The sequence below is a fragment of the Pinus tabuliformis genome, chromosome 6 (genome assembly GCF_031772625.1).
Source record: "Pinus tabuliformis cultivar Carrire ecotype Pingquan chromosome 6, CPIR1, whole genome shotgun sequence".
Taxonomy (NCBI): Eukaryota; Viridiplantae; Streptophyta; class Pinopsida; order Pinales; family Pinaceae; genus Pinus; species Pinus tabuliformis.
Genome location: NC_142292.1, coordinates 1000538340 through 1000550796, shown reverse-complemented (window position 1 = coordinate 1000550796; position 12457 = coordinate 1000538340). Strand labels below are relative to the sequence as shown.

Sequence of the window (12457 nt, the reverse complement as noted above, 5' to 3'; positions counted from 1 at the left end):
ACAATAATTTCTCAGGTGAAAACAGAGTTTTGGCTGAATGTAAGTTTTTGGTAAATCCCTCTCAGCAAAGAGGATGAATGTGTATCAGGCATGTATTTGTATCAGGCTTTATATTTTAAGCAATAGAAATATTTTTATGGCTGTGTAATACTCTCTTCAGTCAATTTTTTTTATTAAAGGCTTCCCTGCACAAAGATCCTGGAGAAAAGTAAAAACAGAGCATTGCCTCTGTGTGTTTGAATGTTTGGTTTTTGGTATTTTCCCCATCAAAAATATCCAACAGTGGTATCAGAGCTAGTCTAGGCTCTTAGAAGACTCAAAGAAGCTGAAGGAAGGTGTGGTTGCAGCAGTCAAGCTTCTCCAGCAGTGTGAAGATTCAGCCAAAGGGATTCAGGTATTTCTCAAGTTTTTGAGTTATTGTTGAGGGAACAGTCAGTTGTTTTAAAAAAAACACAGTCAAGTAATTTGGAGTATAGATAAGAATGGCAAGGTCAAAGAAGAAAGCCTCCAAGCCTGCTAAAAATGTGTCTCCCTCCTCTACTAAACTAGAAGGCAATCCATTAGAATACATTTTATTTGAAACCCCAAAGTTTCATGGAAACTTTGATGTATGGGAAATAATGATGAGGGCTTTCCTAATGTCTGAGGGGATTGAAGTCTGGGAGTCAGTGATTGATGACAGCAAGATGGATAAAGAATCCATGGAATATGATGCACAAGCAGCAAAACTAATCTTGGATGGACTCCCTGATTCTGTGAAGAGGAATCTAGGAAAATATACATCAACAAAGGACATATGGGACAGACTGCATGACCTTCATGCAAAGGGAGCACTGACCATGACAATGAGTCAAGAAGAACCCATGATAGAAGCTGAAAATGAAAAGCTTGACCTCATCAAGCTTCAGGTAAAAGAAAAGGATGAAGAGCTGGCCAAGCTTAAGAAGGAACTTGATGAATGCAAGAAGAAACATCATGAAGAAGTTATGTCTATGACAAATCAGCTGAATAGTGCAAAGAAGCAGGCAGATGTCTTGACAAGTCAACTTGAGCAAAGAAACAAGAGAGTGAATAAACTTGTGGAAGAGATTGGACAGTACAAGGTAGAGGTCTCCTCCCTTAAGTCCGAACTACAAGAAGCCAAGAAGCAGGCACAAGGAGCTGAAAAGAAAATGAAGAGTAGCCAAGCAAAAGATGAAGAAATCTCCAAAATGAAGACTGATATTATCTCCTTCAAAGTAGTAGCAGCTGAAGCTACTCGTAGCAAAGAAGAAACTGAAGGACATCTAGCAAAGAAAAATAATGAGTGTGAAAGATTGGAAGAAGAGATTGTCCTCCTCAGGAAGAAGGTTGAAGGGATGAACAAGATCATGAAGAGCTCTCAAGCATTGGATGACATGATTAGCTATCACAGATCCCCATTTGATAAATCAGGACTTGGGTATGTAGGCGAACCCTCAAACAAGGATGAGGATGCTTTAAGCAAAGGAGATGTGAAGAAGCCAGAAAGAAGGTATGATGCTCCTAGTTCCAGCAAAGGCAAGGAGAAAAATGAAGGCAGCAATAGAAGAAATCCTGCTCTAAGCAGAAAATCAGCTCCAAGAAGAAATGTAGCTGATGTCAAGAAGGCAAGAGGCAATGGTGATCATCAAAGGATCTCAAGGCAGCAAGGCTTCAGAGGTACATTAAGGAAACCTCCATCTCCCAGGTATCAAAGTTCATTTTATAGTTATTGTTATGCTTGCTCAAACTTTGGTCATATGGCAAAAGACTGTAGAGTATTTCATGGAGATAAATGTTGTGGTCTTCGACAACCTCCAAGAAACAATTTTAGAAGAAATCATGAAATGTCATTCATGAAAAATGTAGAATGCTTCAAGTGTCATAACATTGGGCATATGGCACGTGACTGTAACTTGACATGGGCTCTTACACAAGCTAGACCCATGCAAAAGAAGAAAGTTACATAAGTATGGAGAAGGAAGGTAATACAATCTGAAAACCCCTTGAACTCCCCAGTGGATCTAAATTTGTTTTGAGAAGAGTCTGCCAAAAGAATACAAGCATACATTAAAGGGGAGCTTGTAATTTTTGTTTGCTGAACTGTATTAACAGTCATTTGTTGATGAAGGGTGTATTGCAGCACAGCAGTTGCAAATGAAATCTTTGTTAATCCCTCTGAAAGGTAATATGCAGCAGTGATGAAATCAGCGATGTTTTTTGTTTTGTTTTTATGCAATATGCACAAAAATGCATAAAGAAGAAAAGATGGTAGCGCTGAAATGTAAAGAGCAGCAGCAAGATAAGAGAAAAATGCAAAGTATGGAGACCCTCACAGCAGTGGGAAAATAGAGCATAAGACAGCAGTTTGGAAAAAAAAATTTGGCACATGGATTAGAATGAACAGCAGTTTAATTTTTTTTATGCAATGCAGCATGCAAAGAAATGCATAAAGAAAAACAGGGACAGCAGATTGTTAATGCACATGGGTGAATGAGAATGTATGTGGCAGCAGAAAGCCAAAGGAATTTCACAGTAGTGCATTGTGTAAAAAAATGAAGACTAAGATTGTGTGAAGCAAGGGTGCATAAGCAAAGGCAGCAACCTGTATTTTTTTTGTGGAGAATGAAGTGCCAAGAGTATGGGCACACAACAGTATTATAAAACAAAAGGCAGCCAGAGTGCAAATTGGAGAGGCAACGCAGCAACAAATAAAACCTAGGGATGACAGTCTATGGTTATGGGTATGGACAGCAGTGAATATAAAAAAAATTGCAGCAGCAAGTGTATGGACAGCAGCAGCTTGAAGAAAAGTTTTCCCATCGTGAAGAAGGAGAAGCACACAGCAATGCAAATGTGAAAAATGCAGCAGCAAGAAGTTTCGAACAACAGCACATGCAAAAGAAATTTTCCTTACAGCAGTAAAGGTAAATGTAATGAATTTGTTGTTCATTGAATTGAAATGCAATATATGCAACAGCAGTGAGTGTAAGAAATGTTTACACACAGCAGTGTAAATTTGTAAGGTGAGACAGAGTAATTGTTCCAGAAAAGACAGAGTATTTTGTCTTTGAAGAATGCACAACAATGCAGAGTTTGTAAAGAAATGTAAGTGAAGTGCAGCAACACAACAGCAAGTGTAGACACAGCAGTGTGGGGTAGACGCAGTAAAGAAGATGGCACAACAGTGCAGCAGAGAATATGCATAAGCATAAGAGAACATTGTAATGAGTTTGCACACACAACAGTGCAACGATTGTTTGTTTTGGAACTGCATGTAAAGCAGTGTCTGTTTGTAATCCCTCTGTTAACGAGGAAGGTGCTCTTCAGCACATTGTTATGGTGAATCCCTCTGTCATGAGGAAGGTGCTCTTAAGCACAGTTTCAGGTTAATCCCTCTATTAAGAGGAAGACAACTTTGTTGTTTGTGGAGCTGCATCAGAAGCAGTTGGTGAATCCCTCTATGTGAGGAAGATATCTTTGTAACAGCAGTGTTGGGGAATCCCTCCATGTGAGGAAGTGCTTGGGTATGTTTGAATGCCCAGCAGTTGAAATTAAAGGGGAGTGTTGAAATCGTAATTTCAACGCAGACGCCAGAAACCGTCGAGCAAACCCGCCGGAGAGTTCTCGGGCCAGTTTCCGGGGAAGGGAATCTCCGTACTCTTCAACCCGAGAAAATTTGGAGCCGCCACGTGTTTCTGACCTGACGTAACGCAACGTCACGTTCTCGGGAGGTAAACCTCAGCAGTTGTATGGCTTCCGATATTCACCTCCGCCGTCCGATCTGGTTGCGTGTTGTCAGCCGTCGATCCTTGAAGGTGCACGGGCCTACGTCAATTCAATGCGTTGCGTGGAGTGTTGACCACCGTAAGTGATGAAGTTATGGCCTTTAATGTTTTACGTAGTGTTTGGTGAAGGCCCTTTTAATATGGGCATGGGGCACGTTTTAATTTATATACATATATGTTTTTATATATGTGTTATGTTTTAAAAAGAAATGTTGACCATTTTGTAAAAAGAATGAGAGCGCGTGGGAGCTGAAGTGACTTGAAACCAGTCTTCTCATTGTGATAAAAAAAATGTATGTAGTGTGAGAGCTCTGTGTGCAGCAAAATGAAATAGAAGTTTATGCACAGCAGTGTGTAGTGTGAAGCAAGGAGGGTATAAAGAAATCAGTGTTGATTTTTTTTTAAAACCAGAAATGCAGCGTAAGATGAAGCCAAGTCTTTGGTATTGTATTTGAAAGCATTTTGTGAGATGTTGTAATGTGCAGAAGCACATAACGTTTTTTTTGGAGCTACATATGTAAAAGTTTTTTTTACAGTAGTATGTGTAAAATATTTTTACAGCAGTATGTGTAAAAATAGTTTTATACAGTAAATATAAAAAAGGGGTTTTACTGCAGTAAACTCAGCACAATAATTTCTCAGGTGAAAACAGAGTTTTGGCTGAATGTAAGTTTTTAGTAAATCCCTCTCAGCAAAGAAGATGAATGTGTATCAGGCATGTATTTGTATCAGGCTTTATATTTTAAGCAATAGAAATATTTTTATGGCTGTGTAATACTCTCTTCAGTCAATTTTTTTTATTAAAGGCTTCCCTGCACAAAGATCCAGGAGAAAAGTAAAAACAGAGCATTGCCTCTGTGTGTTTGAATGTTTGGTTTTTGGTATTTTCCCCATCAAAAATATCCAACAATTTTATATAATAATACTTCTTAACATTACAATTATTAAAAATAATATAATAAGTTTGTGAAAGTATAACTAATTAAATTCAAAGATAAGTTTCAACGAGATTAGATTTTAAAAGAAATATACTACACTAAATGTTTTAACTAGTTAATTTTCTCACATAACATCACTGAACATACCGTACTGCAGCTGGCCATGGGCGTCAGTATCATCCAACTGCCCTGTGCTGATGTTTCGCCGAATCTATGGCTTGACAAATTATTTGCACAATCAATCATAACATGATTTTCCAGAAAAACGTTGACGGGCAGTCCACCCTGTGGGCGGTGCAAAGGGTATGGTGAGACATTTGATGCCATGCCTTGGATGATACTGACGCCCTTATAAATTGGTTCTGCGTCTGAGCATTTGAACATCAGGTTTTTGCTAAGGCATATAATCTCTGTGTATGTCCATGTGATTGAGTGAGAGAGGTGTGAGAAATGGCTGGGAATGGGTTGCTGAAATCGGTGTTCTTGGTTGGGAATGTGGTGGCACTGATGACTGCGTGGGGTGTGGTCACAACTGAGGGTGCCATATCGTGCAACCAGGTAGTGAGTGCCCTCACTCCATGTGCAGGATACCTAATTGGAAATGCAGCCACCCCTGCTGCCGCCTGTTGTCCTACCAATTAAGGGGCTAGATGCCCAAGTTAAGGCTACCCGTGATAGGCAGGCTATTTGTAACTGCCTGAAGAATCAAGCAAACTCATTTGGTGTCTAACTGGGGAAGGCTGCCATTCTCCCTGGGCTGTGCAAGGTCACTGACCTTAACGTCCCTATCAGTCCTAATGTCGACTGTTCTAAGTATGCCTCCCGATCATCTGTCCTTTTCACTATTCTTTGATTCTGATATGACCTCTGTGGAAGTTTCGTTTCGTGTGTGTGTGTTTTGACAAATATTGCACTGGAATATCGTTCTTGATTGTGACTAATGGTTTTACGTTGTTTGCATGTGGCAGAATTCACTGACGAGGTCTCCATAAAATGTTGTACCCAGGGTTTGTCCCTTTCAGTGTTAGGTTAGTTAATGTAATACAATTATATTAATTAGTACATGAGCTTAACTTGCTACATAAAATGTTGTACCCAGGGTTTGCCCGTTTGAGTTAAGCGTTTTTTAATATTTTTAAATAAATAAATGGTGATGCCAGCCACCTTTAGCTTTTGTCTATCGTTACGTCCCCAATTTCTTGTTTGTTCAACAACCCTCAATTTCAGTACTTGCAGACAAGATGATGATTTTCAATATCGTGCGGCACGTAGGACCTTTCTAGTGCATTATTTTTTCCCGGAAAGTTATTGATTTTTATCTAGCTTTGTATGGATGCAATCTTAAATATTATAAACGAAGCATTTACAACTTTTAATTTAAAACGATGAACTGCTGGTTAATTAGGTATGGATGCACTATTAATAAAACACTTCAATATATAGTTGTATGAGGTATGGATACACTATTAACAAGGCAGGCTGCGATGCAGCGAGTCCCTGCACTAAGCTAAAGCGCTGAAATTGGAACAAGGCAGGTTGCGATGCAGCGAGTCGCTGCACTAAGCTAAAGCGCTGAAATTGGAACGTTGAGATAGCCAATAGCCACTATGCAACAAAACTGAACTCTAAAATCAGTAGTAACTGCGAATAGTTTAAAATCAGTAGTAACTGCGAATAGTTTGAAAATTGAGGTTCATTGCCAGCCACAGTATCTTCATCAGTAGCATTATTACAAGTAGCATTATTACAAGATTGACCTTTGAACTGTTCTGCAATTTGCTCAGCCAAACAACCAGCATTTTCATTTTCTGTGAGAACTGGCAGCTTCCTTTCTCAGCCAAACAAGCAGCATTTTCATTTTCTGTGAGAACTGGCAGCTTCCTTTCTTGTCTAAAATGTTTACAGCCACTGCAGTTCGGATTATATCAAAGTCAATAAACATTCATATGCAATCATACTGCAGTGGATAGACTGGAGAACCTGATCTTTATGGTGACCATTAGACCATCACAATTGCAGTTCACAAACATAAACACAGTTAATTCATAATCAGTGAATGCGACAAAGTTGAACTTCAAATTACATTAAATTAAACTACGTAGTGCCTTATTCAAATAAATAAATAAATATGTATAATTCATTATTTGTGGGCATTGATGTTATGCTATTCTGTAAGTTTGTAAACATGTGCTATGAAAACAACGAGAAGCACCATATCCATTTTGCGAAAACTAGGAGTACTATAATTCGTCAGCCGATGCATTAGTCTAGCATCCCAGGAAATAGAATTCACGTCATAATTATTTTGAAAACAAATAGACGAGATGAATGTTCATCATACATGTAAATGAAAAAAATATATGTATATGGAAAAATTACAAAAACATTTTGATTTATGAAAAAGTGTAATTTTGTCTATGGAATGAATTAACGCTGACCATCAAATAAAAATGCATATGAAAAATAGCCAATGGCCCACCAGAATTGGAGGTGCTGAGGTTGCCAGGTTGTAAACTCCATTCTCTCCTTAGATAACGCCAGATTTTAAATCTGTTAACAATTGATAAACACATATGCTATTAAATTTTTAATTTTTTGCTGGATATAAATATAATATCTTGGATTTGAATTAGGGAAATAGAAAATAGACATGGGGACATCATGCCCCACAGGGAGCTGCGTGCAATCGGTCTACGTGTAATCATGCTAATATAGCTAGCATTCCATATAGCTAGAGCTACGTGTAATCATGCTAGGACGTGTAGTATAGCCGGCTTTCCATATGGCCATTTATGGAGGTGCAGTCTGGCATAGGATTATTTATGGAAGTGCAATTTGCCATATGCTGAGCCCTCTGCAGCCTGACCCATGCAGAGGATGGTTTAACCGGCGGATCTACTGCGTTTCGACTGTAAAATTCAGACAATAGACGAAGGCGAAGTCTTCATGAGTAGGCATCTGAATAAAGCGAAGAACATTCTTATTGTTCTGGACAATGTCGATCAATTAGATGCTTTGGGATTATTTATGGAAGTGCAGTTTGCCATATGCTGAGCCCTCTGCAGCCTGACCCATGCAGAGGACGGTTTAACCGGCGGATCTACTGTGTTTCGACTGTAAAATTCAGAGCATAGACGAAGGCAAAGTCTTCATGAGGAGGCGTCTGAATAAAGCGAAGAACATTCTTATTGTTCTGGACAATGTCGATAATTTTGATCAATTAGATGATTTAATGGTTACCAAAGTTCTTGGGCCAAGTTGCAGAGTGTTAGTCACGACTCCAGATAAGAGAATACTGCAGCTACACGACTCGTTGTTTTCCAATCACAGCTGATATGTTTGGTATTGTTCTGTGACAGCTGAATTCTGGATATGTCTGCTTTAATATGCTTTTCGTATATTGTAAAAAAAATTAAGCGCCGAGCAAGGCTGTATTTTAGTGGGTTTGGTCTCCATCGGGAATCAAACGGTAGGTTGAATGCAGGGGCCCGCATGAACAACCAGTTCCCAGTGAATCGGTATATTTTGCTGATAGAAAAGTATGGGAAGCTATATTGGGCAAGATTTCTAGAATTCTGCCTTGGAATATCAAAGAAAGGTTGAAAATCACAGTTGAAGCACTTGATGAAGAAGAGAAATCACTGTTCATGGACGCTGCTTGCTATTTGGCGGGGGAAGGCAAAGATAAGAATGCACAATCATCTGTGCGACATTGGGAAGGACATAATCGATCAAGAGTCCAAGAGTACAAGCATTTTCCTGGGCGTGGAAGTCGCCTTTGGCGTCCCACTGACATTATCAAAGCATTCACAGAAAATTCACAGGTATGTGAAATCTTTACAACATTCGCCCCTTTTGATTTTTAAGCTGAATTAACTGGTATTACTCCTTTCTTTTAATCATTGCCCTTTCCCAATCAATAACCCTTTGCCAGGGCAAATCAATCACTATTTTTTAGGAGCAGTCAAGCTAACTCAATTGATATTACCGCTTCTTTTAATCAATGCCCTTTGCCATGGCAAATTAATTGCTTTTTTAAGGAGCAGTCTAATGATCAGAGTGAAAATTTTAGGGATATCAGAGTGAAAATTTTAGGGATATCAGGAATTTTCATACTTTAAAATGTGTTTTTATAAATGAATTTTAGGACGAGTAAAACTCCTACACTCGTAAGCACTCAAATTCCTCAGATTACAGTGCTCAAACTTAGCATTCCAAAAAAAAAAGACGTACATAATTCTAAACCATGGCTTTACCTATGTGTTTGCAGTGGCATTGAATCAGATTCCTGGGGACGCCATGCCGGAGAACAAAAGCTTGGAAAGCTTGGATATAACTGACCCGAATTTCGGAGGAAGGCAGTGAGAAATCTGGATTGCCTGAGAGAGCCTCTCTAGTCACCTCGTTTATCGCAAGTAACGTCTGCAAAAACAAATTACTTAACTTCTCTGCTGCTCGCTACTATCATTTAAATTTTAAGATTTTTGTTTATATAATTTACCAATTAATAGATCTAAACCTAACTATATATTACAAATTAACAGAAAATTTTGAAATCTGAAAAATACAGATTAATTGTTTAATTTGAGAAACACAAATTGATCGTTTAATCTCGCTCATGTCCTAAAATAAAATACTAGATTTCATAAACATTACTTACTGGATTGGCTGCAGCAATTCCGCCATCAACGAGATTAAAACTTTCGGTATTTCCCGTGGAATCTTTCGTTTCAAAGTAATAGGCAGGAAGATATGTGGGGGCTTCAGAAGCACAACCAGCACAGTGGGAAGAAGACAGCGACCGCGATATATCCTGCACCGACTTGCAGAATCCTCCGGGACCAAAGGCTTTCCTCTTTCCTGGGCGTGGAAGTCGCCTTTGGCGTCCCACTGACATTATCAAAGCATTCACAGAAAATTTCTCTTGTATTCCAGTTTAGTCCTCTAATAAGATTTGGAATAACATTACACCTGGTTACATGGTTTCATGCACCTGGGCACCTATTAGATTTGGAACATGCACCTGGGCACCTGTCACCTGGAAGTTCTGCGAGGTAGGCGTATAGGCGGTGATATACCAAAATGTCGGAGCTAGCATTTAGTGCTGTGGACTAATGCCAGCATTAGATTAGTATTTTTAGCAGTTTGAGTTTGAAAATGTGAAGCGAACACAAAATATAACATATGCTTTAGCTCCGCATTAGGTTCGGATTACCTTAGGTCCTCGGGAAGAGGCCAAATAACATGATTTATGAATATGTTTTTAAAAAGCTTGGTATATAGTTGATGACAGGGCACTAAAAGCAGCTCAATTAATGCTATATTGCTCGGGAACGATTACAATAGTCCATGCCTGAGGGCAGGGACTAATAAAGCATTTCAATATATATAGTTGTATGAACGAAGCATTTACAGCTTTTAATTTAAAATGGTGAACTGCTGGTTAATTCGGTATGGATGCATTAATGGTGGTAAATTAAGCATGGAAGCACTATTAAATGTTAATAAAGCATTTTAATATATAGTATTAATGAGTTTGAAAAGTTATTTTTACACCCTAATATAATATGAAAAAGATGTGTGATTATTTTTCTATTTAATATATAGTTAACAATTTTACTATTTAAAAAATTTAAAAACTATTTTAATATTATAATAAATAAAATATTTTGATGTTTATTTAAAAATATAATTTTATATTAATTTTATATAGAACCAGTATGTATGATAGTTTAATTGGTCAAAAAAAATTATAAAATCATAATGAATGATTAAATTTAATATGATTAAAAAAGCTATAAAATCATAATGAATAGTTAAATTTAATATGGTTGAAAAGTAATAAAATCATAATGAATGGTTAAATTTAATATGATTAAATACATAAGAAACTACTATTCTTTGATAGAAGGTAATTAAACTTAAAAAAAAAAAAAATTATTTTCTCTAGAATCTATAAAAGAAAATTGAACCATCTATCCTAAAAGAAAAAGAGATTTAAATTATCTAAACAACAAATTCATACAACAATTATTAATTGTAAGTAAAGTATTGACATTATTTTAACAAAATATATTCATACTATTTCATCTATCTTAGTTTTAAATATTGTACAAATTAGTTATTAATATTCTAGAAATAATTAAAAGTAATATAAATATATATTATATATTACGTCAATCATATATATATAATGCTATTAAAAAATCCTCATAATATTAGGAGCTTAAAATAGAAAAATAATTAAAGGCATTTTTTTTTTCATTCAAGTTGTTTTTCCCTGATTTTGTATTTCACTTTATTGCTTTTTTATTTTTGAATTCTATTTTTTTCACCAATAAAATGATACAAAAATTAATACCCCGGAAATTTTAAAAAATTATTTGCATAATATTTTAAATAAGCAAATAAGTAAATATTTATAGTCAAAGCATAACTAATATAACGTCAACAATAAACCAATTGTTACACTCCTTGCCTTTGGCATGGAGGAACAAAAAAAAAGTAAAAAATAAGAAGAAAAAATGGGTGCTTTGTCCATTATGAGGGAGGTGTGGAATTGTTTCCTTTTTCAATAAGGACAAGTAGTATTTTAAAAAGTATTAATAACAAAAAATATTTCCATACTCACTTTGAATAAAATAGATAGAAAATAAAACAAGTAGATTCTTGACTTCATATTTATCATGTATATACATATAGCATGCATATAGACATATATGGTCATGTTTATAGATATATATGCTAGTTGTAGAGTCCATGTTGATTATGAAAGGAATTACACATTTCTATTATTTTAAAAAGTGTTGAGCATGAAAAAATTTGCACTCTCTTCATATATTTTACTTGGCATAGATATTCAAATATTTTACTCATGGTCTACATAGAAATTGCTACAAATAGTTTTTGAAATTCAAAGTTAAACATTGATAAAATTACACATCTCCCTCATATCATGAAGAAGAAAGCACTATGAACTAAGAACCTTCTTAGTGAATGATACATTTGTATTTACACAAGTGTGTGTGTTGTCAAAGCCAAGAAAGGCAATAAACTGATATATAAGACCCCTTGTTTCTGGGACAAGGAATCCATCTTCACTGCACACTTTGAGTGTAAATATTTTTTTTTAATTTTATATTTTTTAACAAAAATAATTATGTATATATTAACAAATTATTGCACTTGCATTGGTCAAAAAACCAATACATTAGGAATACAAAAAGGACAACTACTCCCATTTATATACATATCCCAAAACTTTATTCACAAAACATGGAAGTGAGAAGACACATGCCCTAGTGGACTTTATGCCATTTCCCTAATTACAGGAATAAAATATAACAAATTGACTACAAAGTTTAGCACAAAAGTAAAACATGTATAAAATTACACGAATAAAATATAACAAATTGACTACAAAGTTTAGCACAAAAGTAAAACATGATTTATACATGAGAGAATCTAGCGTTTCTTGATATCCCCCTGAAAATTTGTTTTCTGCTTCTTTCTCTCTCGATTTTCTATTTTTTTTTTTTGACTTTTTTAATAGAGGGGAAGGTTGCAAATATTTCTTTAAAACATTAATAAATGAAGAGCGTAAAAAATGTGGAGAACATTGTCTTTAATTTCCACCCATCTTTACTTTTCTCTTTGGATTATTTTAATTGTACTTCTAAGTTGTTGGTATTCGCAGATGTCAATATCTCCATTGAAATCCCATCCATGTCA

General features: G+C 36.1%; 1 protein-coding gene and 1 pseudogene across 6 annotated transcripts; one reads left to right on the top strand and one right to left on the bottom strand.

The window, feature by feature from the left end:
* The first annotated feature begins 4832 nt into the window (after positions 1-4832).
* On the top strand, positions 4833-5688 carry LOC149262377 (non-specific lipid-transfer protein pseudogene; annotated as a pseudogene).
* A 664-nt stretch (positions 5689-6352) lies between these two features.
* On the bottom strand, positions 6353-9754 carry LOC149262376 (patatin group A-2-like). Of its 6 annotated transcripts, none has more exons than XM_089424287.1 (4): positions 9387-9754; positions 8983-9148; positions 7206-7276; positions 6353-6634 (listed from the first exon to the last, which is right to left on the bottom strand). In XM_089424287.1, exons 1-3 carry the CDS (start codon positions 9621-9623, stop codon positions 7254-7256), a joined length of 426 nt encoding a protein of 141 aa, XP_089280413.1. In that variant the 5' UTR covers positions 9624-9754; the 3' UTR covers positions 6353-6634; positions 7206-7253. The 6 variants fall into 6 exon arrangements, with proteins under 6 accessions (XP_089280413.1, XP_089280390.1, XP_089280400.1 ...); XM_089424281.1 differs by having other exon boundaries at positions 6423-6711; XM_089424295.1 differs by having other exon boundaries at positions 6423-6706.
* Positions 9755-12457: the final 2703 nt, after the last annotated feature.

Coding starts and splice junctions, on each gene's coding strand:
- LOC149262376 (XM_089424256.1), bottom strand. CDS start 9,623: ATGTCAGTGGGACGCCAAAGGCGACTTCCACGCCCAGGAAAGAGGAAA. Junction 9,149..9,386: donor GAATTGCTGCAGCCAATCCA/GTAAGTAATGTT, acceptor TTGTTTTTGCAG/ACGTTACTTGCGATAAACGA. Junction 6,635..8,982: donor ATGCCACTGCAAACACATAG/GTAAAGCCATGG, acceptor TCCGAACTGCAG/TGGCTGTAAACATTTTAGAC.